The sequence below is a fragment of the Patiria miniata genome, unplaced genomic scaffold, assembly GCF_015706575.1.
Source record: "Patiria miniata isolate m_02_andy unplaced genomic scaffold, ASM1570657v1 HiC_scaffold_9, whole genome shotgun sequence".
Lineage (NCBI taxonomy): Eukaryota > Metazoa > Echinodermata > Asteroidea > Valvatida > Asterinidae > Patiria > Patiria miniata.
The window spans coordinates 25535891-25563581 of NW_024037076.1; the positions used below are offsets into that span (position 1 = coordinate 25535891).

A 27691-nucleotide genomic window follows, 5' to 3' on the forward strand; every position below is an offset into this window, starting at 1 on the left:
ATTGTTTCCAGCACTGGCCGTGTTAGGAAGTCTCTACCGCCATGCTGTATGTAGACAGACAGGGACGGACCTGTGGCTTCATGGATCTAGAAGATCCTGAACAAAACAGCCGCTTCTTCCGTCGGTATTTCTTGATTGACCAAGACAAAGGCATGTTCCTCTGGTACATGGATAATCCTTCTGTAAGTAATATTTTTTTTCCAATTTTTTTTAAAATTTGATTAAAGATATAGTCAATCATTTGTAATTTGTGCATTTTGTTCGTTTGAAGCAACAAAAATGTTCAGAATCTAATGAAGGATACTGAACAACTAACCTGATGAAGTTTCAGCTCAGCTTCAGCTGTATATTCCGAGAAAAACAGCATTCTAGGATCTCAATTTCAAATCAAAATTTGCTGAATCATGTTTTGAATTGTTTTGAATTGCAGCTATACGCGATGTCGCGCACTGATCCGACGAATTACAGCAACCGCGTGTGCGTCATGCAAATGCATGCACGCGCTTCGCCAAATAACAAAACGGACTACTAATTTAAATTTCCTACGGTGGTGCGTCTTAGACGCACCGTTGGAAAGGCCTTCTTTCGTTGTTTACTTCAAAATGACAGCTTGCCAGAAAGAATAATTTCACAGGGAGTTTAGTCCACTTACTATCTTTCAACCAAGTATGTTTTTCAACAATAATTACGCAAGCTACTTTTCGGATGGCTGCAAATGATGGACTATAGCTTTAATTCTATTTTTTTACCCTAACTTTCTTTGGCATTTTAGCAAGGAATGTTTCCAAGTCCCTCACAAAAGGGGCACTTTATAGGGACCATCAACAGAACTTTATACCGTGCTTGTAGGTTTACAACTTTAAAGGGGATTTAGTAATTCAGTGTAAAATATTGGTTAAATAAAATAAAATCCTGCAAATCCTTCAAAGGGCCCATGACGTGTATTTTACTTGGGAACATATTTTGTGCAATTTTCTACTCGTCTTAAATGTATGAAAACTGTTTGACGTCCTCTTTGGTTAATTTTATTTAAAAAGTGCACTTCTTGAAACGTTTAAAATTGTCCATGCTTTTCCTGACAACTGAGGGCGCTTTTGATGTGATTTCATTTCAGGAAGACGGTGTTCAGTGTAGGTTTTTTTCTGTTCAAATTGTGAACTCAAAATTTGCTCATTGAAAACATTGAAAACAACCTTATGTTGAGAGCTCATTTTAAAATTGGCTTGGTTGTGTCTTTACTTGCAGAATCTACCGGACGGAACAGCACATGTAGATGCCATACAGTTGTCATTGATTTCAAATGTGAGTACATTTTATGTTTTCTCTGAAATATCTGATTCATCCCAGTAGTAATTGTAATGATGACATCCCGAATATTACAATATTCCATCATCAACAGAACACCCGAATTACGATTGTTTTGATTCAAGTATTTGAAAAAAATGTGAAAAGTTTCAAGGAAAGGATGAAAATGTTCGCGCTGCTTCTTTAATCATTAATGGGTATTGCATGGTTTTGTTTGTTAAATGCCACACTTTTGTCAAAAGCTATCCCCAAACCCTTCAAAATCCAACTGCTGTTTTGTTGGAATCTGTTGGAGTGAGTACTGTACTAGTAAACTGATTATGTTGTACATGGGGTTTAGGCATACCACCATAATCAGAGTCCAACAAGTTTGGGTGTAGAGTTTACCATATGGTGTTGGATTTTGCAAGAGTGAGGAAGGTTCCTTGTAAATCACTCCAGGGGTCAGGGTTAAATTCAGTCAAATATGAGTCATTCTGCTACCTCTTCTTTGTATTATTTTAAAAAGCTCGTTGTCAATTTTCAACAAACGCAGGCGCACACAAATCCCAATCAGCAACAAGTTGGGGCTGGCGTATTTTAAACTTGGTCAGCACACTTTGAATTTTAACCCTAACCGCCCTGAATCCTCCAAAATCCTTTTTGCAAATTGGAGGAATTTGCAGGATTGAGGTTACATGGCAAAAGTGCGTCGCTGATTTTGGAGTACGCACTGTGTCAAGGTCTTGGGCCTTGATTATACTTGACATCCTCCGCACTGCTCCAGGATGTCACTGCCTCTGCCTCTGCCTCAGCCTATTGACAGTCATTTTTTGCAGGATTCAGGCAGTGGTCACCCCTCCGTGGACCATATTCAAGAAATAACAGAGGAATTTGCAGGATTGAGGCTATATGCTATTTTTCCATGAGGCCAATTGGAGGATTTTGCAGGATTGAGGCTACATCCTAGCAAAAAGGCCTAGGGAGTGAGGGTTAAAATATTCTCCAATATTCTCTAAGTCTCCAACGTAGAAGAATTGAACACTCGATTATTCGAGAAAAAAGAAAACACAGCCTTAAGAGTTTAGAATGAACGCTAACACACTTATAATACACACTTTGTGGTTGAGTCAAGGTTTTGTTTAAGAATTATGTCATGTATGTATAGGTGGGGGAAAAGGTCGAAATGAAAAGTAAAACAATCTTTGTATTGATACTGTTATGAGTCATGCAGTCTTGTTTAATTTGAAGGATTTCGGTTTTGTGATTTACATTATGTACAAACATGTACTCTGTTTAAAGTTATCCCCAAGTGAAAGTTAGAAAAGAAAAAAAGAAAGATGTTATTTCTAGACTTGGGCGTGGCGCTCTTAAAAAATCCATGTTCAAATTGAATTGCTGCTTTTCTAGCATTACCAGTCCTGCATCTAGTTTTCCAGTTCCTTTTAAAGAAAATTGAATAGTTTGCTTGGTACTCATTTTTATGCCCCGCGGCGAAGCCGAAGGGGCATACTGTTTCCGCCTTGTCCTTCCGTGGGTGGGTGTGTGGGTGGGTGGGTGTGTGGGTGTGTGTGTCCGGACAAATCTTGTCAGCGCGATAACTTGAGAAATACTTAACATATGAACTTCAAATTTGGTTTGTGGATTGTTCTTGGTAATCCTAAGAAGCCTTTTGCATTTGGGGCCAAAAGGCCAAAGGTCAAGTTCACAGTGGCTAAAACAATAGAAATCTTGTCAGCGCGATAACTTGAGAAATAATTAACATATGAACTTCAAATTTGGTTTGTGGATTGTTCTTGGTAATCCTAAGAAGCCTTTTGCATTTGGGGCCAAAAGGCCAAAGGTCAAGTTCACAGTGGCTAAAACAATAGAAATCTTGTCAGCGTGATAACTTGAGAAATACTTTACATGTGAACTTCAAATTTGGTTTGTGGATTGTTTTTGGCAATCCTAAGAAGCCTATTGCATTTGGGGCCAAAAGGCCTAAGGTCAAGTTCACAGTGGCTAAAACAATAGAAATCTTGTCAGCGCGATAACTTGAGAAATACTTTACATGTGAACTTCAAATTTGGTTTGTGGATTGTTCTTGGCAATCCTAAGAAGCCTATTGCATTTGGGGCCAAAAGGTCAAGGGTCAAGTTCACAGTGGCTAAAACAATAGAAATCTTGTCAGCGCGATAACTTGAGAAATACTTAACATATGAACTTCAAATTTGGTTTGTGGATTGTTCTTGGTAATCCTAAGAAGCCTATTGAATTTGGGGCCAAAAGGTCAAGGGTCAAGTTCACAGTGGCTAAAACAATAGAAATCATGTATTTATTCTGAGATTATAGGGATTAGGGATTAATTCATATAAAACCTATACAGAAGACACTAATGCTGTCAATGAATGTTCCATGTGACCAAGGTACATGTAAGTTGATGTTAAAAGAGTGGTGTTATGTCATGGGAACAGTCACCGTTGTGGGGCATTTGTGTTTGTAAACACACCTGACTTGTTACTTTTGTTTTAAACTCATTGCCACCTGGACCTCATAAGAAATCACGCATATAGAGCAACATCGTCACATCTCAGGTCTACTAGAACAAGTTATTTGCCCCCAGTGTTTTCTAACGTTTCCCCCGGTGTTTTTCTAACGTTTCAGCTGTGCCTTTTTCAGTTTCTTAGCAGTTTTATAGTTGTTCCCAACCATTGTGTAGCTTTTTTTACCGGAATGGATTTAACCCCCAGTGTTTTCTAACGTTTGCCGCGGTGTTTTTCTAACGTTTCAGCTGTGCCTTTTTCAGTTTCTGAGCAGTTTTATAGTTGTTTCCAACCATTGTGTAGCTTTTTTTACCGGAGTGAATTTTTTTTTTCCATTTTAGGCGAGAGATGCCAGTAAACAAAGACCAAAAGTACAATTCTGCTTTGGTGAGTACGCTTCAGTCTTGATTTTCTAACGTCTTTATGCTCTAACCTTTCCTGGCTCAAAATTGTAATTTTTTAAAATGGTCAGTACGCGGCGCAATTTCATGGCTCTGCTAACCACAGAATTCCGTGCTTACGACGACCGTTCTGTGCTAACCGCGCTAGCAGAAAAAATTCTGCGCTAACCCTGTAAGCACAGAATCCTTAGTTACGGGATGAACGCATGCGCAGAAGCCAAAATTCCTCGCTAACGCGTGAAATATGCTTACCGGAATTTTCTGCTGTATAGTAAGCAGGGATTTTTCGCTAACTGTAAGCAGAGCCAAGAAATGTGGCCCAGGGGAAAATTTCACGACGCTGCTAAGCACAACAATTTGCTTAGCACAAAAAGTCTGGCTTATTAAAGCAGGTTACCAGCCAAAACTCCATGTGATGTATATTGCTCGTGATTAGTATTCAGCTGTTGTTGGCTTAGCATGAAAATCACATGAAGTTTTGGCTGGTATCCTGCTTTTACAAGCTTGACTTTTTTTTGCGCTAAGCAAATTTTTGTGCTTAGCAGCGCCGTGAAATTGGCCCCTGGTCAAAAGACAACAAATCAAGTCAGTTCAATAAGTTTCATTCTATAAATTTTGGCTCCAAACAGTGAGTTTTTCCTGTTCTCTTTACCTTGGTACTTGGTAATTTGTTATTGAAGTATCATTAAGAATGACTTAATTTTTATTTGTTGGGTTTGTACAGGGCTGGCAACTCTCATGCATTGAGTGTGAGACTTGCGCATTGAGCGTGAGATTCATGCATTTCTGGTTGTGCTCGCGCTCTCACGTGCACACGGGATTTCTCACGCTAAAAAAATGCATAAATAAAACTTGAAAATTATGTTTAAATGATTGTCTGTTGCTCAAACAATTGGTTAAAGTGGTCAGAAATTGCCTCAGATCACGCCACAGAGCATCTAGAATCCAAAATTTTTGGGGCCCCGAACCCACACCGTTAGGGCTTCGCGCTTTGCTCTCGCATTAGCATGATTAATTCTGATCAAGCTCCATCGCCAAATTCTCACTCTCAGCTCTTACTCAAAGTTGGCAGCCCTGTTGGTAGTATGCATCAGAACTATACAATCGTAGATGTCAGATGTAACAGGGACAGGAAAAAAGTGGACCTCAAGTTTAAAGAATGACCCATTATAATGTGCTTGTTTATCATGCCAATGGAATTATATTTTTGGTAGAGCCAGCCATGGAAAAGTTGCAACAATGGTTTTTAAACAAAAATGGACACAGCATGGAGGCTATGTACGCATTTTTAAGCCATTTTGGGTCCTGCGTTTTTGTTGCTCTGTATTACTGCCAAACTTTGACAGGGCCCTGGACTGTTGCCTGAATGTACAAGACTCATCGACATATGATTGATAAAGCCAGATGTAGTTGATAATTGTTAAGATGTTATCATGCAAACATAACTATTAATTATTGTCTCTTTAAAATAAGGGATTCCTTTTCAAAGTTATAGTGGGCCAAGAATTTATTTTCAAGCGCTTTAGAAGATATATTGTCAATTTAATAGGAGGCAACCAACATAGATTCCTGTATGGAAGCTCAGTAGTAGAGCATCATTTCAGATTGTGCAATTTTTCAATTTTGTTTGCACTTAAGTTTACAAAACCCGCCCACGTGTTGTCACTTTCTCTTTTGATTACCGGTAGATCCAAAATGTAATTGAAACCCCTTTCCACAGTTACGAATTTTGCAAGCCAGCATTGACACAAGGCTGAATCTAACTCTAATGAAAAGTTCAACTGTTTCCGAAATATATTCAGTCCCATTTCATATTTGTGTTTCATAAGCCAATCGGTTCATTTCATTGGCTGATCAGTTTCTGAACCAGGGCCCAGTTTCATGATAGTGCTGCTTTACAGCCCACTTTGTGCTGAGCCTAGATGTAGGTCTATTTCATAGAGAGACCGTAAGCAGTAAGCACAGCAAAGGCACGCTTATAGCTACAGTCCATCATTTGCAGCTATCCAAAAAGTGACTGACGTAATTACTTGGTTGAATGACAGTAAGGGGACTAAACTCCCTGTGAAATTATTCTTTCTGACAAGCTGTCATTTTGAAGAAATCAACAAAAGAAGACCTTTCCAATGGTGCGTCTTAAGACGCACGGTTGGAATTTAGTAGTTCATTTTTTAAATTCAGCGTAGCACGCGCAAGCGTTCACACAACGCACACGCGCGCGGTTGCTATAATTCGTCGGATCAGTGCGCAACATCGTGTAACTGCAATCGACTCAGTGAGAACGTGTCTCGGACGCTGAATTCAGGCCCAATTCAAAACACGATTCAGCAATTTTTGATTTGAAATCGAGATCCTAGAATGTTGTTTTTCTCGAAATATACAGCTGAAGCTGAGCTGAAACTTCATCAGGTTAGTTGTTCAGCACCCTTCTTTAGATTTTGAGCACTTTTGTTGCTTCAAACGAACATAATGCACAAATTACAAATGATGGACTATACCTTTAAGCACAGAGAAAAAAGTTGCTAACAATCAGTGACGTAACAATGAGAAATCCCTATGTGCACTCAACCGCAAGCACATCCACACCATGAATAGTGCTTAAGCTCAGCATGATCTTTCTGCTACATGTATAAGTGAGCACAATTTTTATTCTGAGTGTTAAGCAGCGCTATGAAATTGGAACCTGTCTCTAAAATCTCAAGTCAGTTCAAACGATTAGTGAAAAATTCAATATGTTGCCTACTGGAAAAAAAGAAAGATGTTATCACAACTCATACATAATTCTGGGTGCACTTTTTATTGCAGTTGTCCAATAGCAAACTACCCACCCAACAAATAGTTTGAAGCCATTCTTAGTGATACTTGAATGGAAAATTACAAAGTTCAAGGTAACGAACACAGGAAAAAGTCACACTTTGGAGTTTGGACCCTACATGAATTGTGTATTGATAATTGGTCCACATGTAAACCAAATAAGAGTCCAAACTATGATTTCAAGTTAGTCTGTGCGTACATGTACATGTAACATAACATGGCTTCATGTCCATGGAAACTCTAAATAAGTTTGATGACATTTTAAGTAAATACATGTACGTTGTTTGTGTTCATCTACGTGTACACAACAGTGCACACCAGGAAGTGCATGCTGCGCTAGTCCTGTGTGCATAGACATCCCGGATGGATCAACTGTCACGCCGGTCCCCCGCGCACTGTGGCCAGCCAGGAAATCCCCAATTGTATCGCTGCATTGAATCAAACTATCTGTCAAACGGGGATCCCAATAATAACTCTTCCCCCTTTACCCCCTTGCCTGAACCCTTATCTTTGTCCCTGATCGTCACACCACACTTTTTTTTTATTCATCTGATGGAGGAAGGGGAAATTGAAAGTCAGATACACCCAGGAGAATTTTTTTTTTCTCTGGGCTGTTCCAGCTGTACCACAGTAAATGCGATTTCTTTTTATTAGACAAACAGGATAGTGGCATGTTAAGTTTGATCTGATCTGTCATTTTGATTACGGTTGTTTTTCTTGAAAAACTTTTTATGATATTAAATTTCACAATGCTTTAAGATTTTTTTAAATTTTGTTATTAAAGTGAATCAAGGTAAAGAGATTTGTGACCCGTCATCCAAAAATTAGCTTAAAAGTCAGACTTTTTAAGAATTGAGATATGTATCTGGATTCTGCAGAACAAGAGCTTTATTTAGGGGTATTGAGTTCAGTAACAGAAATTTAAATAGACCACCAACTTACAAAAACTTGAAGTTGTAAACTGATTCTCAAAAAAAAAATGGTATTTAAAAACCCTGCAGTTGTAGTGAACAAACGTCAGCTTCCTATAGACGGGATAAAATACAGGTTTTATAGCTATTTGACAGAACGAAAATCATTGGAGAAAGATAAACCAGGACTTACAGATTGAGTTTTACCTGAAAACAAAAAATCAACCTACTCTTTAAATTTCGGCTTTGCACCACTGTACTGCAAAATGGCAATCTCCAACTTTAAGCTCGTTTTGTGTCGACAGGTCACATTTATTTTAAGAAAGACCAAAAAAAGAATTATGTCTTCGAAATGAATTATTTTGAGGGAAAAATGCGAAATATTTTTTTTAAATTGAAATTTAACTGCTGTGTAGGTCCTCCGGTAGGTTTCAAACTTTGTAAAAAGAAAATCAAAACACAACTATTGCAACAGAAATTATAGGTAATGTTGATTTAGGACGGTTGGATGTTTTGTTTTGTTTTTGTTTAGGTGTTTTTTTTTTGGCACATGGGTTTTCCCGATGTTTCCTAAATATAATTTCCTATCACATGATTCACGAATGGTGGGCTTCCATTTTCACTTGTTCTTTCTTTTTTAATAATGCTGCTGGACATTTGACAAGGTATCATATTGGTTCTGCTTTTGATACGTAAGAAGAAACAGGGATTTCCCTTGGACTTTTTGTGTGTATGGTTGTGCGAGGGATCAGTTTATATACTAGCCTGACTAAATTGTAAAAGTCATCATAAAAACTTGTCAAATCCTATAATCTTACGCTGTCTGTCTGATATATATGTATGTCACGTTTTCTGTAAAAGGTGTGTGCGGAAGCGTAAAATGCAAGGGTTAACCCTAACTCCCTAGCGTGATTTACTAGGAACCATACCCATTCCTGGCAAATTACACCATATGAAGACGTTTTTCGAAGTGATGCCTTAGGCTGAAAAAAAGATATCTTTTGATAGTATTTCTTTAAAATGACAAGTAACATGATATGTTGCAATCAAATTTTTGTAAATATCTTTTTGTAAAAAATCCAAATTGACTGACAGTTTGTTTCCTATGACTACAGTGGTGAGTGTACCTTCAAGGAATTACTACTTCAAAGCTGACAATCAGCAGGATCTAGAGGAGTGGGTGCAAAGTCTAAACAAGGCTTGCAGAGTCACGGTAGGCAAAAAAAACCTAACATTTTATTATACACTTGGCCACAATGATTGATTGGCTTGCAATATTTGAAACAAACACCGCAAAAAAGGAAAGTAGATACTCATTGGAGGGGTCATAATTTTAAATCTGATCATCTTATGATAATGTCATTTGTATAGACTTTTGGGGAATGTTGTTAGCTACATTTTGATACCCCGTTTGCTACCAAAGACTGTAAATCGTCCAACATTGACAACGGTTTATGAAAAATGATGCAGTTTGAAAAGTTGCAAATTTACAAAGTATGTGAGTGGAAATTGCTGCGTGACAATGTCACACTGCCCGAAATGAACCGCAGGGAATATTGATTGCAAAGTGCTTGTATGCATGGGAGCACATGAAATTGAATTACCCGCGCTTTGTTTGAGCACCGTGCAGTCCATAGGAGCCAATTATGGGTAGGTGTGGTTAGGTTTAGCAATTTCTCCTCGCGTAATCTTCAAATTTGCAACTTTTCATACTGCATGATTTTTCATAAACCGTTGTCAATCTTGGATGATTTACAGTCTTTGGTAGCAAACGGGGCATCAAAATGTAGCAAACAAAATTCCCCAAGGGTCTATGTAAATGATGTCATCAGAAGATAATCAGATTCAAAATTATGACCCCTCCAATCAGTGTGGACTTTCTTTTTTCCCCCCGTGTTTAATACCACCCCTGGTTTCCAATGGTAGATTTGTTAATTGTGCTACTTTAAAAAACTAAATGAGGAATAGTTTCAAAACAAACATTCATCTCTCACAAAGACTGATGCCTGATGGTCTTTTTCTTTTACATATATTCCTTTTGTTGCTGCCATGCAGACTTCTCTTCCTTATAATTGACCTATCGCGGTAGAATCGCGTCAATGCAGCTTGTGAAATATTGTCCAATTACATGATATACAAATGGACGCGGAACGCGCAACATCTGAGACAAACAGAACTTCTAGCATACAAAAACTCAATAGGGTTGTGTAATGGGCGTGGCCAACTCGCAAACGGCGATAGGTCAATTGCAATCAAGTAATTGTGTCTTTATGCAATTCACATATGGAAAAAAAACTACATTTCGAAAAACCTCCATGGTTTGCCTGTTTTCAGAGTCATGGTTTGCCTGTTTTCTCCCGGTCATTTTTTCCCCATCTGCAGGTGCCCGTGACTGACCCCTCCAAGGTGGCCGCACCGCTCAAGCTGGACCTCAGCAAAGCCAACAGTCAAGCCAACTCGTCCCCTAAGTCCCCGGTCCGGGGGTTGAGCTACACGACGGAGATCGTCGGGGGAGTGGTTCACCGAAAAGCTGTGGAGGTGGGTAGAAATTAAGAAGACGGGGCTTGGCTAGTCACGTTAGACTGGAAAGTCTTATGTTTAAGACATTATTTGTACTCACCGACTCAGTCAGTCGGTTAGTCAGTCTGTCAGTCGGTGACTCAGTCAGTCAGAGGAAGATAGGCTAGCCCTTCCCCTTCGGATGTGGTACCAGTCCAGCCACAAATTGCATAAAAGTAAATGAAGTCTATTACAAGCAAATATGGCCCATCGGGCCAGCGTTTATCTCCGGTTTCATCGGCATGTAACGACCAAGAATATTTTTATTCCACACTGGATGGGATGCTAGTCCATCGCAGGTTACTCCCCGGCTAATGCCGGTACCCATTTATACTCCTGGGTGGAGAGAGGTAAGTTGGGGTGCAGTGGCTTGCCCAAGGACACAACATATGGCCGGTAGCAGAATTTGAACCCCTGACCCTTTGATGAGTCATGAACCCTAACCACCTGCCACACTCGCCCATCATTGCAAAGTATTGCACATTATTCCATTCTAGGCAAAAATAACAGTAAATCCCCTTTGTTTAAAAAGATGCAAAAATGTCTCCGACAGAATGAACTGCAAAAGTAATTTTGAGCCGTCAAGCAAATTTCAAATTCCTGCATTATCTTAGAATGCACTGATAACAAAAATATTGTTTGAGCATTTTTTTGCTCCGTTTTGGATCACACAATCATGGTAAATAATTGGAAAATTTCTTGTGCCCTACAACACTCATTTTGGTCAAATTTCCATTTGTCGTCCAATAACTTTGGGAGTGAGTGGACGGTTGGACTTAAAAATGTCTGAAATTTACCTCCTGGTTTAATAATTTGTTATTTCTTCTCACTCACATGTACAACTTAACTGACCCCTGAATTTAAGTACATGTATGTATTCAGCAAAAATTGCTGGAGCAATGTTCGCATGTACATATTTAGTTAGGAGTTCAGTTTTTCGGAAGCACTTTGTTATAAAAGGTGTCAGGCAGAGTAAATGTAGGGACTTTTTCTGACCTCACAATTTCTGTGACTTGCTTAAAAGTTAAGTGAGCAATAAAATTGTTATTCAAGTTACTTGGAACGACTTTCCATTTAGAGTTTGTAAATGGGAAGATCATCAAGCCACTTCAGCGGCTACCCAGTGGAGTGGCTTATAGTTCTGCACATTTGAATTGGTAGTTCATCAAGCCACTGCATGTGGCCATCTATTCAAGTGGCTTGTAATTCCATGCATTTGTATGGGTAGTTCATCAAGCCACTCTGAGCGGCTACCCATCAGAGTGGCTTATCCTCCCACATATTTCAATGGGTAGTTCATCAAGCCGCTCTGTACAGCTACTCATCAGAGTGGCTTATCCCCCCCATATATTTCAATGGGTAGTTCATCAAGCCGCTCTGTACAGCTACTCATCAGAGTGGCTCATTCTCCCATATATTTCAATGGGTAGTTCATCAAGCCGCTCTGAGCGGCTACCCATTAGAGTGGCTTATCCTCCCATATATTTCAATGGGTAGTTCATCAAGCCGCTCTGTACGGCTACCCATCAGAGTGGCTTATCCCCCCATATATTTCAATGGGTAGTTCGTCAAGCCACTCTGCACGGCTTACCAAAGCCAAAAGAGCTAAATCCCCTTGTATGTATCTGTTGACTGAATGTACCCAACAGAGTTCCATTAAATGGAAATTCTGTGTCCCCCGACGTGTGTACTTAGAAGTCAAGAAACGGGTGAGTTCTGCCTGCTCCATGCATGTTGCATAAGAGTATGCATGCATGATCAGGCAAGCCTGATACCCATGTATAGAGAGTGCCACTTTAAGTGCGATCCGTGAAATTTGTTTTATACCACGTAGTTCGAGTTTTCGAGGTGTAGTCTGACTGAGCGTTATTTAAAGGTAAATATGTTAAATACAACATTTGCTTTTGCTGTAATTTTCAGAAATTGATGGATTTGGGGGTAAGTATTTTGTAGCAAATATCATTCCACTGACCTGTTTAAAGTTTTGTGTTCATGGATGCCTAAAAAAAAACAAGAAAAAAATGCTGTTCTTGTAGTCTGGTCTCCTGACCCTACGCTTCAGAGGAAAAGGGACAATTTATAGACATCAGGGAATTGTCAGGTCAGGGAACCAGACTAGCTGGCTTATGGCCATTCACGGGTACATGTATGTTATCGCGGCAAACAAAATAATGTGGACTAACTCAAATAGAGTAGTATTAGAAAAAAGCCCATTCCTTGCCCCCCCCCCAACGATAATTGGCTGAACCATTGTTAGAAAATGATACAAAATTCCACTTTTCTTGAAAAAAATGACAGCATACCAGGCTGTGATGATTTCACAGAATAGTTTAGACTATTATTTACTTACAGTTAAGTAAGGTATTTTATAATAATTTGGTAGTTTCACTTTTTAATGTTTGCAAATGTTGTACAGTACCTTTACATGGAGCTGCTAAAAAAACCCCAGAAAATATTGCTTTAATATCAAATTTGGTTGCTAAGTAAAAATCTGCCGAGGACCAGTGACACGGAATATACATCACATTACGTTTTGGCTGGTAACCTCTTTCTGCTAAGATTGAATTTTCGTTGCTAGGCAAAATGTATCACTGAGCACATTTACTTTGCCAAACTTTACTTGATTTTCAGTTAGTAATTTGAGCATAACAATTGTATCAGGCAAGATTTGCTCGGGAAAATTATGTGCTTCACAGCTACATAAGATTGGCTGTCATTTGCAAAATGATCGGATTTTGCGGTGGGAAAAGGAAGGATATATCAGTTGATGGAATTGGAGAGAAATATTTCTGTGGGAGCCGGTTATGAACTAAAAAGTACTTACAAATGACTGCCGTAAACTGTAGTGGGAGTTAAACTGATGTTCCTTTCAGTCAATTTCACGAAACTTTATGCAATGGCATTTATAAGTCTACTTGACACTTGCGCCACAATTTTTTGTTCAGGTTGTGCAAAATTTCACGCTGTGCAACATTTCAGTTATGACAATTTCATGAAAGTTTCATAGTGCGTAAGTCCGCGTCTTGCGCAACGAATTATGGCGTACTTTGCGCAATCATCGAGGTGGCGTAAGTTTTGGCGTAGTGACTAACAATGACCTGTTTTACCAGCAAATCGTGATCGTTGTGTAGCCTGTTATTTCGCAACTTATCAAGGTCGAATTATTTAATAACTAAACGTCTGATTTTTTTATATCGCGTTCAAAAGTGTAGACATTTGTATTGCTGGAAAGAAAATAAGTCTTTTTGGGTGATTCTCAACGAAAAACATTGACAGCGTATCGTTGAGGATCTGGGAGATTTAGTGTTAATGAGAAGTAAAAAAAAAACATTGTGAAGTTACAATCTACTCTTATTACCGTGTTTATCTACGCCCTGAAGAGTAGCGACAAGCGGGTAAGCCAGCAGACGCTGCCAACCACTGCCAACTTTGCCCAACTCAACTTGACTCAGGTATATTGGTTGTTCTGCTTCATGCTGCCGCCATGCCCTACACAAAGCTTTTGAGTTATTTTAGAATGCTGCATCGGTGTCGCATGTTTTGTTAGCAGTGTTGTAGTTAAGTCCATCACAAGTCCATCACCAGTCCATGAGTCCGCATAAGTTCATCGCAAGTCCTCACAAGTGCATCACAACTCCTCACAAGTCCTCACAGGCTCAAAATTCTATCACCCGCCCATGAGTTCTAACAAGTCCATCACAAGTCCGTGAGTCCTCACAAATTTATCACAAGTCCTCACAAGTCCGCAAGTTCTCACAAGTTCAAAATTTCATCACTGGTCCATGAGTTCTCACAAGTACTTCACAAGTCCTCAGTAGTCCTTTACAAGTCCATTTTCAGTCCTCACAAGTTCATCACAAGTCCTCACAAGTTCATCACAAGTCCTCACAAGTTCATCACAAGTCCTCACAAGTCCTCACAAGTCCTCACAAGCTCAAAATTTCATCACCATGCAGTCCATGAGTTCTCACAAGTACTTCACAAGTCCTCAGTAGTCCTTTACAAGTCCTCACAAGTCCATTTTCAGTCCTCACAAGTTCATCACAAGTCCTCACAAGTTCATCACAAGTCCTCACAAGTCTACAAGTCCTCACAAGTCATCAGAAGTCCACCACAAGTCTTCCAGTCTCTTGTCAAGTTACACGCTTTTCCAATAAAGTTTGACAAAGGAATTACTTTCTATTCATCCCCTGTTTTGACCAGACCTTTTAAGTTTAATTGACTGGTGACTTACTTGTGACTGGATTTTTGAATTGACTTGTGATTTACTTGTGACTGGACTTGTTAATTGACTTGTGATTTACTTGTGACTGAAATTGTGATTGACTTTTGATTGACTCAACTACAACACTGGTTGGTTAAAGTGTTGGCCTGTGTGCATTTTGTCACAAGTCTTAGAACTGTCTGTGAATTTGGTAGATTCCTCTTCAGCTAGCTGTACATGTGTATCTGGTCTTTGCACACATTGTCTCTTGTTTCCCCACCGTCAGCTGTGTGCTTGAATATATTTTTGCAACCGCACAATAGCTTTTTAGGTGCAAGCTATTCTTAAATTGGCCTATTGGCCACGAGAGACCATAGCAATTGTGAATTTCTTGTACAACAAATCTCATTCACAACATTGTGCATTTTCATTCATGTTATTGAAAGTGCACGCCGTGACATTGCAGTTTTGTTTTTTTGCAAGTCACAAATTTTTTCGGCGCAGTGCTTTCAGTTTGTTTCATTACATTTGTTTAGGGTGAGTTTGTGTTAAGGAAGTTTACAGTGTTCAAAAAGAAACCTATTGTGCAGTTGTGAGATAGATATATACAATGTTATGTCCCTAAATGCTAAAGGGCTGCTATATTTCCCTATTTCATTCAGGTTACTCATAAACATCACGTATCGAAGACCATGCCATTTTCGCATGCACTGCATCAAGTTGAACGTCGCATACTTATTTGGAAAATCAGACAAGTAACCCGAGCACACTGCAGGTTTACTAGAAAGGAAACAAGTTAAAGGTCACGATAAAAAGGGGATGAAATATGATAAAAAGAACTATAGACTTCTTGGAAAGCTATGATCTGATAGCAGACTTTAATCTGAAAGCATTCAAATATAAGATTACACAAGTTGTACATAAAAATAATGTACTATGCATAATGTGCATCATCTTTGAATCTCTATGCTTTATAGTGCTCAATAGAAAGCATGCTATTCCGAGTGATTAATTTTTTAGACAAATCAACTAATTGTGAGTCTTACCATGCGGTACTCTTTGACCCAAGATTTAAAATACGGAAGAGCTGAAAATCAAGTGATCTAACACATTAGGCAAATGTATTTAGAATCGAAAAGTTTGATTCAAAATCACCGATGTTGTCATAAACAGCACTGCGCTGTCTTAACTTGGTGTATAGAGAATATTCTTTGAAGATATTCACTGTTAAAAGGGTCCATGTAGTGTAATTTCTTTTTAGTGCAATACTTGAAAATGCACCTTTGTGTACATTAACCTTATTTTCAAGTTTTGTTAATTGCCATTTTCAAGGGTATTTTGGTGCCTTTTTGGTTTCTATGCTAATGCGAATTTCCATATTCATGAGCAAAAGTGTGATGTCAATTTAGGCAGGAACAGTATTCCAGCACCACAAGTTGCCAGAATTTTGGATATTTTGGCGTCGTAAATTGTTCTTTTCTTTGGTGATTTGTTGTTGTGTCAGTATACATGGCAGTAAGCCAATGATTACGGACATTTTCAACGAGCAAATTTTGGTGTTCACAATTTGAATATAAAACCCTCAACTGAACAGTGTTGTCCTGAAATGACGCCACAGCAACAGCGCCCTCAGCTGTCCGGGAAAGCAAGTAAAATTTTCCAATGTTGAAAGAAGTTCACTTTTCAATAAAATAAACCCAAAAAGGGATGTCAAATAGTTTTTATACATTTAAGAGGAGTAGAAAGTTGCACAAATATGTTTCTAAGAAAACTTAATTTCACGGACCCTTTAAGTTCTGTTGGATATGTTGCGCATGATGTCAGTTAGGCATGCCTGAATATGAATGTGCACCACTTCCCTGCACTGTGCGTACACTGCCAGGCATTATGCATGCAAATTTTTTCGCACCTGGTCACAACTTCCAACCAATCAAATTTGTCGCAGTATTATAATCCAAAATCGAATGGGATTATGTGTTTGCTTGGCAACACACCTATTAAATTGAGAAAAGCATATGTAACGAAATCTCAAATGGATCTGTAGAGCTTTAAACTGCTCAGCGCTTTGAGGTTTAGCTGGGAATAAATGGCTAGGAAGTTAGAAACTGGTAGTTCTTATTTTTTTATATTTTGAAAAGGTGACTATATGGTTTTAAAGGTATTTCTGGGATTAGCTTGCGTACATGTACATGTAGATGCAATACCTCAATAGTGTAGCTTTAGTGAAATAACATGATTTGAAATGACGGCAAAACAAAAAAATTATCTTGCTTCTTGGAAAGATCTTGATAATGATCCACCAACAATCATTTCATAAAAATCCATGTCGTCCGTTATGGAATTTTACGTGCTTTTAACAGCTTTTTAGCTGCGGGATAGCAGCTTAACAAATCGTGTCTCTCCGTTAGTTAGTGAGTAATCAGCGTTGACATTGTTTATTGCTCCTACATATTTTGACCGATTTCAACCAAACTTGGTCAAAAGTATCAGTAGCCCAGCCCCAACATGTCACATGACCAAACTGGGGTCAAAGGTCATCATGGGGTCGCTGGGGTCAAAAACCTGATTTTTTTTTACACTCAAAAACACTACTTCCAGAAATTACATGGCACAATCACGTGACTCATGCATGAACAAGAATTTGTTGGCCCGCAGCTTCCGAGATATTTCCGATTGAGCTTGTTACATGTATATTACTTTGTGTTGAAGTCCTGTATGTTCCTATGAAGATTTCTGAGCGTCTAAGTTTGTAGTTGTTGTTTTTTGGCAGAAACTTTAGAATAACAGCTGCCAAAACAATGCTAAAAAAAAGTTTGTTCCGTTCAATGCTGTGATGGCGTTCGACATTCACCATTGAAAAAATATTACTTGTATGAAAAAAAAAATCATCTCATATTTACTGTTCGTCAGTATTTCCCTTTTTTTTGTCATAACGTTTTACATTTAGTAAATTCATGACCAAAAAATGCCATCATTTTAGCAAAGCCTTTTGTCTTTAGACCACTCTTTTGCAAACAGTTGATGGGTAGATTTTTATTTTGTTTTTCCCCTTTTTATTTTCAAAAATGTGTTTGGTTAATAGCTGCTAGAGGTATTAGCATCCCGTGTTTATTTAGTGCATGTACATGTACTGTTTACACATGTGTGTGCATTCACTTTGAAGAAGTGGATTTTAATATGGATTTATATTTACTTATATAAATATATGGATCTTATAAACAACTCTGTTAGTTGGTTCTGGTTGATTGGGCACTTAGAACATGACAAAGAATTTTATTGATCTATGACATTACTTTGTCATAACAAATTAGTCAATTTGTACAGTGCGCAGATCATGAAAAGAGAACGAGTTTTATTTATGAAATCCTTAAAAACAACCCATTTTGAAACTAGAAAGCACTCTAGAGAGCGCAAACCTCCAACAGGCTGAACAATTCCCCGCCACATTGTCAGTACACCCAAAAGAAATACTCGCATAAATGGTGAAGAATCCTTTGAAAAAATCCGGGATCGAGACCCAGATCCGGATCATTCCCCAAATCTAATAGATTTGTACTTGTACCAAGGACCACCCCAAAAAAAATTCATGCAAATCCGTCCATAACTTTCTGAGTTATCTTGTTTAAACAGACAAACAAACAAACAAACTAACCAACAAAAAACGATGAAAAAATAACCTCTTGGCGGAGGTAATAAAATACCCCAAATTACTTTAACCTTGTAGTTCTCCTTTTCTGTTCTTCCCCCACCCTTAGACCGCACACAGTGATACAGACAGTGAGGATGAGAGCGCCGGTCTCAGGACCCGATCCTGGCCCCGGTCTGTCTCCCCTACCGGTGGGGACGACAAAAGTCTGACCAGAATATTCCCGGGGAGAAACGTGATCAAGGCCGGCTGGTGTGTCAAGCAAGGAGCATTGGTAACAACTTTTTTTTTTTTTGAATAAAGGAGATTTTCAGAACCTCGGCTTCATAGCAGGTTTGGCAACCCTAACCCTCCAGGGTATGTTTGCTAGAATCCTGTCAAACGTATTCTAGCCATGGTCTTTAACATTTGAGCAGATTCGCTGATTACTTTTGCAAGACAACCGCATCTTGACCTCTAGATTTTGACCAATCAGCAGGCGCTTTCTATATCGGGACTTCGGTCATTCACCGTTGTCGCGTCGTAGACATGGATAAAAAAAAATTCTAGACACAGCAACAAAGGCTGTTGTCACGCGCTCTGTATTTTGTTATGCGATACGCACCCGGCTGTTGTTGATCACAAGTTTAGTCCTGATTTGGGAATGAAATGACGTCACGATTTAGTAAAATCGACTCCGATTGGCCGAGGGGCGAGATCTCTTACAAGTTTAATACAATTAGTACTACCCTCGATAGTCAAGCCAAGATTCGTTCCTGAAATCTTGTGCATTCTTTGAAGTGTATAACAATCCATTGGCTGTTGTTTTCAGACTCGTTTTTTGATCATTTGTGCTTCTGTACTTCACAGAGGAAAAGTTGGAAGAGGAGATTTTTCATTTTGGATGAGCAAGGGCTGGCATACTACAAATCCTCAACGGTACGTTCATGTGCATGTCCTTTTAGTCTGGTGTCTGTGCATAAACAGCAGATAACAGAGTGTAGCCTATGCTCTAGTCTTGTTCCTAGACTGCCTTGGCAAGCGCAGTCCAGCCCCTACAGTGGCAGAGGGCTTAGTATTAATGAAAGTGAATGAATTTTTGGGAACTGTTGCACATACTTGAGAAATTTCCGGCATATTTCACGCACGCTATTTTCAAGCTAATGCACAAAATTGAACCCCCCCCCCCCAAAAAAAAACCCCAAATATAAAAAAGTCGACAACCTCGGGGGAGGGGGCCTTAGGGGCTAAAGCCCCCCCCCCCCCAAGAGGTTGTTAAATTTTATATATATATATTGGGGGGGGGGGGTAAAAAAAAATTTAGTCCCACAATTTCACCATGGTGATATGTATGTGGCCTATTTTCGAGCAGTAAAATAGGGGTGTATATGGCCACCAACATCAAAAAATAAAAAAACTTAGGCCAAAAAAAATAAATATTTGGTCTCTGGTCAGACCAAAGTTCCGGAATTGCTTTTTTTTTTTTTCTTCAAGCTTGGATTGTACAGACAAGGTGGGGTACTATTTTGCTTTTTTGGTGTCCTCATGTACATTGGTGTCCTCCATAATTTGCCTTGGTGCTCTCGATCATTTGCCTTGGTGCAATTCCCATTCCTTGGTGCTCTTTGGTAAAAAAAAATGAGGAGGTGCAGCAATAGAGGGCGCTGTTGGAGCTACCGCGGAACATTTTTGGGGAAAAAAAGATTGACGCGCATGATTAAAATCGACGCGCGCGCTGACCAGAGACCGACGTATTTTTTTTTTTTGCCTTAGGCTAATAATTTCTTGACAACACTTCACATATGTCCTTGTTTTTTGGACTTTTCAAGTTGGAGTTATTTCTCATTCTTTTCGCAGGATAAACTTCCCTTGAAGACAATATCAAAGAAGGACATTACCGTCGCCAGGATATCGGATATAGGGTGAGGAGGTTTTCTGTTTTTCATTAAAACCCTAGCCTCCCCAACTCCATCAAAATCCAAACCCCCAATTTTGGTGGATTTTGGGGGACTTGGTCCTGCAGGCCTGATGTGACTGTTGATGGAGTATGATGGACTTGGGCCTGGGGGCCTAAAGCAAAGCATGTATTGGAAGCAGTGTGATTGATGGATTTTGGCAGACTTCGTCCAGTACTTAGTAAAAGTCAGTAGGGAGTTAAGGTTAAATTTCTTTTTCTTTTTTCAAAGCCTAACTAAAAAAATTTGTAGATTGCAAAATCATCAACTTACACAGAAGGATTTTCTTCAATAGATTTGTTGAGTTGAGAATTTTTAATTTTTTTTCTCTTTTATTTTCACAGACCAACTCTTCAAAGAGACAACTTGTTAGAAATAGTCAGCTCGTCAAGAACGTTTTTTGTACAGGTAGGCCTATTAAAGCTGGACAAAAAGTCTGGGTTCCAGACTTGATTTGGATTTTTTCCCCTCTAATGCAGCAAGTCCATGACACGCACCGTCAAACCGCAGGCTTGAATATAGTTTACGTGATTGACACTGCTTAGCAGTTTGTAAAAATGCCCACTGCATTTGTGACATGGCCTTAAACATTCTACCTAAAGGCAAGAAGATATTAATCATTTGTATATGTCAACTGACCGATGTAAAGCATTAAATCCATTAACCCTCTTACTCTTTTAACAGTCACAGACAGTCAAAAATTCCATCCTCTTCCCCTGCCATGCCTTTTACACAGGCTAGTCACAAACAATCAGATAATTTTCTCGAGCAAGCACTCTGACTAGTCAAATTCAGTCAACAGAAAAAAGCAGGCAAGTGGTAGGAACAGCTGGCTTATTAATCACCTACAGTCAAAGCATAGCTGTATCAAGTTACATAAACAGTCACAGCCAGTCGATCCTGCTTTATTTTAGGCTGGGAGCTCTTAACTGTTGAAAACAGTCACTTGATGTATTTTGACTGAAAGGACAACTTAGCACAGAATGTATGTTTGCATGGGACGGTTAGCGGACTTTCGCCAGTATATTTTGTGATTAAATAAGTAAATCTTGACTGTTTCTGTTCTAAATTCAGGCTTACTCCCCCGATGACATGGCCGAGTGGATCAACTCTATCAACGAAGTCAAAAACCCCAAACGAGCCAGCGCCCCGCAAGCAAGTGTGAGTACTTGATGCCGTCATCATGAAAATCTAAATTTCTGTCATGTTTTGCTTGAATTTCTAATAGTGACAGCTTCAATACCATGGTTCTGGGGTGGTTCATTTTTTCCAGGCAGATTTGTGTATAAATTTGCATAAATTTGCATAATTAGGCTTTCTAGCCAGTAGCTGAAAGCCTGATTTCTGTCAGTGCACCTGGTTATTAAGTGAAACGAAACTGAACGTTTGACTTGTTTCTTTTTTTTCTACTTCAATTGGCTTTCGAGCTAACTGCTTCTTTTTTTTTATCAATTTAACGTTAGAATAGAAAACGCCAATTATGGCGCCAGGTTCCACAAAAAGTTGGTCAACAAAGCTTATTTTAAAAAAAACAAAGCTGTTTAAAAAAAAAAAAGGTTTAAGGGTGAACAAAAACAAATCCGTTTGTCGAGTGTGATGCTATTAATATTCATATCTAATACTTTATTATACGTAGTCAAACATGTAGTCAAACATGTAATCATGCATGTGCTTTGCACGATCATTGTCATACATTTCAGATTTGTCCCCTCATATGAAAGATAGTGGTAATGTCGAAGTCCAGTATAGAATGCTTGGGATGCTTTCGTTTTGAGTGAAGTGTCCAAATCGGACCTGAAAAGCTGGTGTTTTAAGCGTTGGCGTCCATTTTAATGAAGTACATGTACTTGTGAGTTTTGCTTGGGATGTCGCAGTAATCAGTTTAGATGTAGATCGTTTGCACTCCAGCTATCTTTGAGTTGTGTGCTTTTACTCAAGGGAGTTAGGGTTGATGACTTAAACTAAGACAAGATAAGTTTGTGGTAGCACCATGTGAATAAATCTCTGGAGCCAAGCAGAACTACTTACTAGCATCGACCGCTGGTACCCCTGACGCATCAGAGAAGCCATCGAGATCATCAAGCATAACACTGTTCTCCAAGACATCGGTTTCGATATCAGCGACATCTGGGGCCCCATCCTCAAGTCCAAGTCCGATGGGTCTCTTATACCCTATGACAACTTAGGTTCAGTTCTCGACTATGGGTCACCTATACCCTGAGCTCCTTCCCCTTTGCCCCAGCCTCACTGTGTACTGACATGTCCAGTGATCATCCAGCATCCCTCATTCAACTTGCATCCTTCCCAGCTTCACCGGTTTCGAGCTTCACCAGTTTGCATCCTTCTCATGCCTCACCGCACCCATCCTTATAACATCGCATTATCGTTGGAATCCCTCATTCTCCTGACGACGAGCAGGGCATACTGTTCGAAACGTTAAGTCCCTCCAGTTCTTTTCAGAACCACACATACTAAAGAGATTTATTCACATGGTGTTACAACAAACTTACCTTGTCTTAGTATCTTTCCACCATGCAACCTTCAAATCTCGACTTAAAATAACAAAGTACACCTTCAAAATGGCTGCTCAATGCAATCTGTCTATTTAGATGAAATTATTTTTTTCAGTCATTCTGCGTGTTTAATACATTTTTTTACTGTGAGGTCAATCCGATTGGGTTTTTTTTTAAGTTTTGAATTTTTTTTTAAAAATGGTGTTCGCTTTCTGGGGCTTTCGAAAAATAAAAGGTTTATTTTGAGATTTGTTTTTTTAACCACAACTTTAGCAAACTTCGTATTGTGATGAGGAGGAACCCGAAGATTATGTGTAATCGTCATGTACCTCCCTAGAAAGTAATTAACATCAACGTATGTAACTATCATCCTCATCAGTAATGCTTGTCTGGAAATGTTGTTGTCGAGTCCATCACAAGTCCTTACAATAGGCCATCAGCCTGGGGGTTTGGTCCGTATCAAATGAGGGGAATAATGCTCATTGTGATTTTTGGCAAGGTATGCACCCCAGTTGTTGGAAAATATGTGATAGCATTGCAGCGGTGGCAGCTTTTTGGGTGCTATCACCTTTTTTTGTAAAAATGACGGCCAAAACATGCTTCTTACCACATATAATTAATATGGTAACAAGCAGATTGGCGGCCATTTTGAAAAAAAAATAAATAAAAGTGATAACACCCAAAAAACTGCCACCACTCTCCCTGCAAATCTATCACACATTTTCCAACTCTAGATTTGCATACCTTGCCAAAAATTGCTATGAGCATCGCTCCTTTTGCTCATTTGATACCGGTGACCCAATTTTGGGACCGAAGCTGATAGCCTGCAAGTCCTTACAAGTCCTGACATGTCCATCAGTCTCAAATCGACTGAGTTCTACAAATAAACTGTGACGAAAGCATTCCTTTTCATGTGCGGATACTTGTGACTGGACTTGTGACTTGTGATCAGACTTGTGTTGGGCCCGACTACAGCATGGTTGTGTGGCTTGGTGATTGCCTGGCTGAAGTCAATTTGCAAAGCAACTTGAAAATGCTACGGCCAAAAAAAGAAAGAAAAAAGCATGAAGCACCCCCTTTCCCTGGCATTTGCTCCTCCAAAGTTGTCCCCTCCTTTTCCTTTTCAGGCATGCATACGTATGTGTTATAGATCTCTCTCATAGGACGCCATCTTCTTAGGAAAATTACAACTTTGTATCTGCGTAGTGCGCAAAATGCTCTCAACACGTGTGTGTTGCTCGAATTTTCTTTGAAATACGGCGCAGCTGATGTGCGATGAAAAACTGACGTTCAAAATGCCGATGCACGTGGCAATCTGTAGAAAGTGACGTCATTTGAGAGAGACCTATTAACACATGAACTGTGCATGAAATGTATTCAGTCACGGCAGCGTTATATTTCTCATCACTGGAAACTCTAATACTGCTGGATCTGATATACCCATTTGGCGGAGAAGAGGTAATGGGTGCAGTTGCATTCTGGGTACAGTGTATGCTCTGAGCGGGTTGTTGGCCCTCTTGTGGTGACAGTGGGCACAGTTTCTGTTCATGCGGGTGACATTTTTTTTCCCCTGGTAGCCATGCTGTTTGAATGCAATTTTTTGGGTGGAAATGCACACAGTGATTTGTCTGATCTCAAGTGCCTTTTCAGAAACTAAGGTTTCTCTTCAACTTCGTTTATAGGCTTCAACTGCATAAGACCTGGAACAGAATGTATCTCTCGTAGCTCAGTTTTCTGCAACAGAAAATATTAGCTAGTCCATTGTGAGGCCGACGTTTGGAAAATGTTTATTTTAAAATTTTTTAAAAGCTTTCAATTTTTCAATTTTTTTTTTTTTTTTTGAAATGCAGTCTTTGACAATATGTACAGTTTCGTGTTGTAGAAGGTCAAAGGGCATGTTTTAACCTTCATAAAGGTCATATGCAAATAAGCATTGGGCCACTTTACGAACTTGTAGCAGTAATAAGTAGCATTATTAAAAAAAAGTTTTTTATTCCATTTTTGATTTTTTAATAGTTTGCATGATATGTTGCTGGACCTTCCATGGTTAAAGGGAATATACATCATTTGCTCTTGCTGTAATTTTCAGAAATGGATGGAATTGGGGGTTGGAAATATAGAGCAAATATAGTTACACTGACTTTTTTGAGGTTTTGGGTTCGAAAATGCTATAAAAACCAAGAAAAACAATCATTTTCCTGTAGTCTGGTTCCTTGACTCCATATAAGAAGAAACAGAGCAGTTTACATACATTGGGGAATTGTAAGGTCAGGGAACCAGTCTAGCTGGCTTGTACCCGTTCATAGGTGTGTAATCGATTGCAAACAAGTGCGATGGTCAATTCGGGCCAGTATTTGAAAAAAAAAAAGTTTTTTCCAACGCTGATCGGCCGATCAGCGTTGGAAATTATACAAAAATACCACTTTTCTTGAAAATGACAGTATACCAGGTGCCATGATTTTACAGGATGCTTTACACTGTCATTCACTTACAGTCGAGCAAGGTATTTCAAAATGATTTGGTAGTTTTATTTTTGATGTTTGCAAATGTTGTATTTTCCCTTTAAAAAGGAAATTACCCAAACCCAATAGCGCCCTCTATATGTGTCCACCATATCTCAAAAAAGGCTAATGTGGAGAATATTCTTCAACTACAAAATGGCATCTGGATATTCTGTTTCCGACTTTATCCTTTTTTTTTATTCTTGCTCAAAGCCGCCAAGAAAATAAAAATCGTAACTTATAATTCTCATATACCTGCATTTTCCCCTAAATCCCATAATCCTTTTTTTTGCATTCCTACTTTTGTTTCTTTTCATTGGTTTATCATTTTGAGTTTCCTAATTTTTGTTTGCTCTTGTTAATTTTTAACCTTATATTTTAACCTCATGCATGCCTCGGATGGTGTCTTCAGCGTTGAGCAATGTTCATGCCCTGCATATTCAACACTAACTCTCGCTGTAAGTGAATGATTAAAGCAGAACTGCTTTTTTTTTTTATTGTTAAATTGAATGACAACTTTTTCCGGTTTGATTTTTTGTCTGAATAGTTGAGCGGATAAAGATTTATTTAAATTGAAAGTGTAAACAAAGAAGATATATTATTTTGACATAAACCTGTATGTCTTTCTAATTTTCATTTTGTTTTTCTTTCCATTTTTTATTTGTTTTATCAATTTAAAAAAAGAAGAAGTTAATTAGGGTAGAGAATGCCCTCTCGAAAAATGGCAGTTTTTGGTCATACCTTAGAAATTGCAAAAATTGTAAAAAAAAAATCATCCTTGTTTTCTTGCACCATGCATGCACTTTGGAAGAAAGGATGAGGGATCGCAAAGTTTTTTTTATAAGCCTCCAGAAATGAGAAAGATGCCTGTCTCCATTCTGTTTCAATCGCTTAACTATCAAAGTGCATCATTTTTGCAAGAAATTGAAAGACAACAATAAAAAAAAAACATTGCTTGTTGATCCCAAGTTGTTTTTGCGAGTCACAGCTCCAAATTAACGTAGTCTCTGAACCTTCCCTCCCTATTCCTACCTCCAGCTGAAATTCGCCCTGGTCTCCAAACTCCTGGACAGTAAGCGGAACGCGCCGGGCGACGGCAAAGTCAAGTCGCCACGGACCCCTCAAGGAAACGAGCACACCGTCAGATACGTTAAACCGCACAACATCGAGATCCGGGTAGACAGACCGCCCGAAGACAAAACAGACCCCGCTGTCGACCCTTGGGAGAAGGACACAAACAGAGCAGAAGGCCAGGAATCCGTCGGTAGCAGCGCAGATACAAAGGAGATCATCATGGATTTTGTTCAGGGGCCCGAAACCAGTCTCTAATACTTCCAGCAACTCGCATTTCCCTCACAATGGCCCTAACCCTCCCAGATCCTTCCAAATCCAGGGTTGGAGGATTTGGCAGGATCTAGGAATGCATTCCAGCCACTGAACTTGACTTAAAACTTGGTATGTACAACGAGAATACCATTGGGTTCATGCACTTTCAAAGATTCAGGGACGTTCCAATCACAATGACCCTAACCCTCCCAGATCCTTCCAAATCCAGGGTTGGAGGATTTGGCAGGATTTAGGAAGGCACATTCCAGTCAGTGTTACTTGACTTGAAACTTGGTATGTACAACGAATATTCCACTGAGTTCCTGCACTTTCAAAGATTCAGGGACGTTCCAATCACAATGACCCTAACCCTCCCAGATCCTTCCAAATCCAGGGTGTGAGGATTTGGCAGGATTTAGGAAGGTGCATTCCAGCCAGTGTTACTTGACTTAAAACTTGGTATGTACAACGAATATTCCATTGAGTTCCTGCACTTTCAGAGATTCAGGGATGTTCCAATCACAGTGACCCTAACCCTCCCAGATCCTTCCAAATCCAGGGTGGGAGGATTTGGCAGGATTAAGGAAGGAACATTCCAGCCAGTGTTACTTGACTTAAAACTTGGTATGTACAACGAATATTCCATTGAGTTCCTGCACTTTCAAAGATTCATAGAAAACAAATTCAAGAAAAAAATTACATAGGGGCTCGGTGTACCTTAAGAAAAGTAAACAAGCAGGATCAATAGTCTGGCCCCCTTTGATGCTAAGAGGGACCTCATATTCTTTTTACATCACAGTAGGTAACTAGACACACAAGGCTGCTGTTTGAGTTTATTGAACAGAGTCAACCATCTTGAATTTTTGAACAGTCGGAAGGTTCATTCCAATATAGTCAGGTGCTGATATGATGGTGTGTTATTCAATCATTCCATCTTTAGGAAACTAGACTGATTGTTTTACAATAAAAGTAGATTTGTGTTTTTTATTGTTGGTACAGATCGTAAACCATTCCATCCTAGGAAACTAGAGTGAGGCTTATGTTCAAAATAGACTGGTACCTATTTGGAGATG

General features: G+C 39.2%; 1 protein-coding gene across 4 annotated transcripts; it reads left to right on the forward strand.

Moving 5' to 3' along the window:
• LOC119720189 (pleckstrin homology domain-containing family A member 1-like) lies at positions 1-27660 on the forward strand. 4 transcript variants are annotated; one of them, XR_005270073.1, is made up of 13 exons: positions 1-182; positions 1246-1302; positions 4151-4196; positions 9051-9148; positions 10318-10473; positions 18454-18618; positions 19194-19262; positions 20181-20245; positions 20623-20686; positions 21353-21439; positions 23065-23146; positions 25705-25750; positions 26331-26467. XR_005270073.1 is itself a non-coding variant. In XM_038189766.1 (12 exons), exons 1-11 carry the CDS (start codon positions 42-44, stop codon positions 25708-25710), a joined length of 954 nt encoding a protein of 317 aa, XP_038045694.1. In that variant the 5' UTR covers positions 1-41; the 3' UTR covers positions 25711-25750; positions 26331-26467. The 4 variants fall into 4 exon arrangements, 3 of the variants coding, with proteins under 3 accessions (XP_038045694.1, XP_038045693.1, XP_038045692.1); XM_038189766.1 differs by lacking the exon at positions 23065-23146; XM_038189765.1 differs by lacking the exon at positions 25705-25750 and having other exon boundaries at positions 26331-26419.
• Positions 27661-27691: the final 31 nt, after the last annotated feature.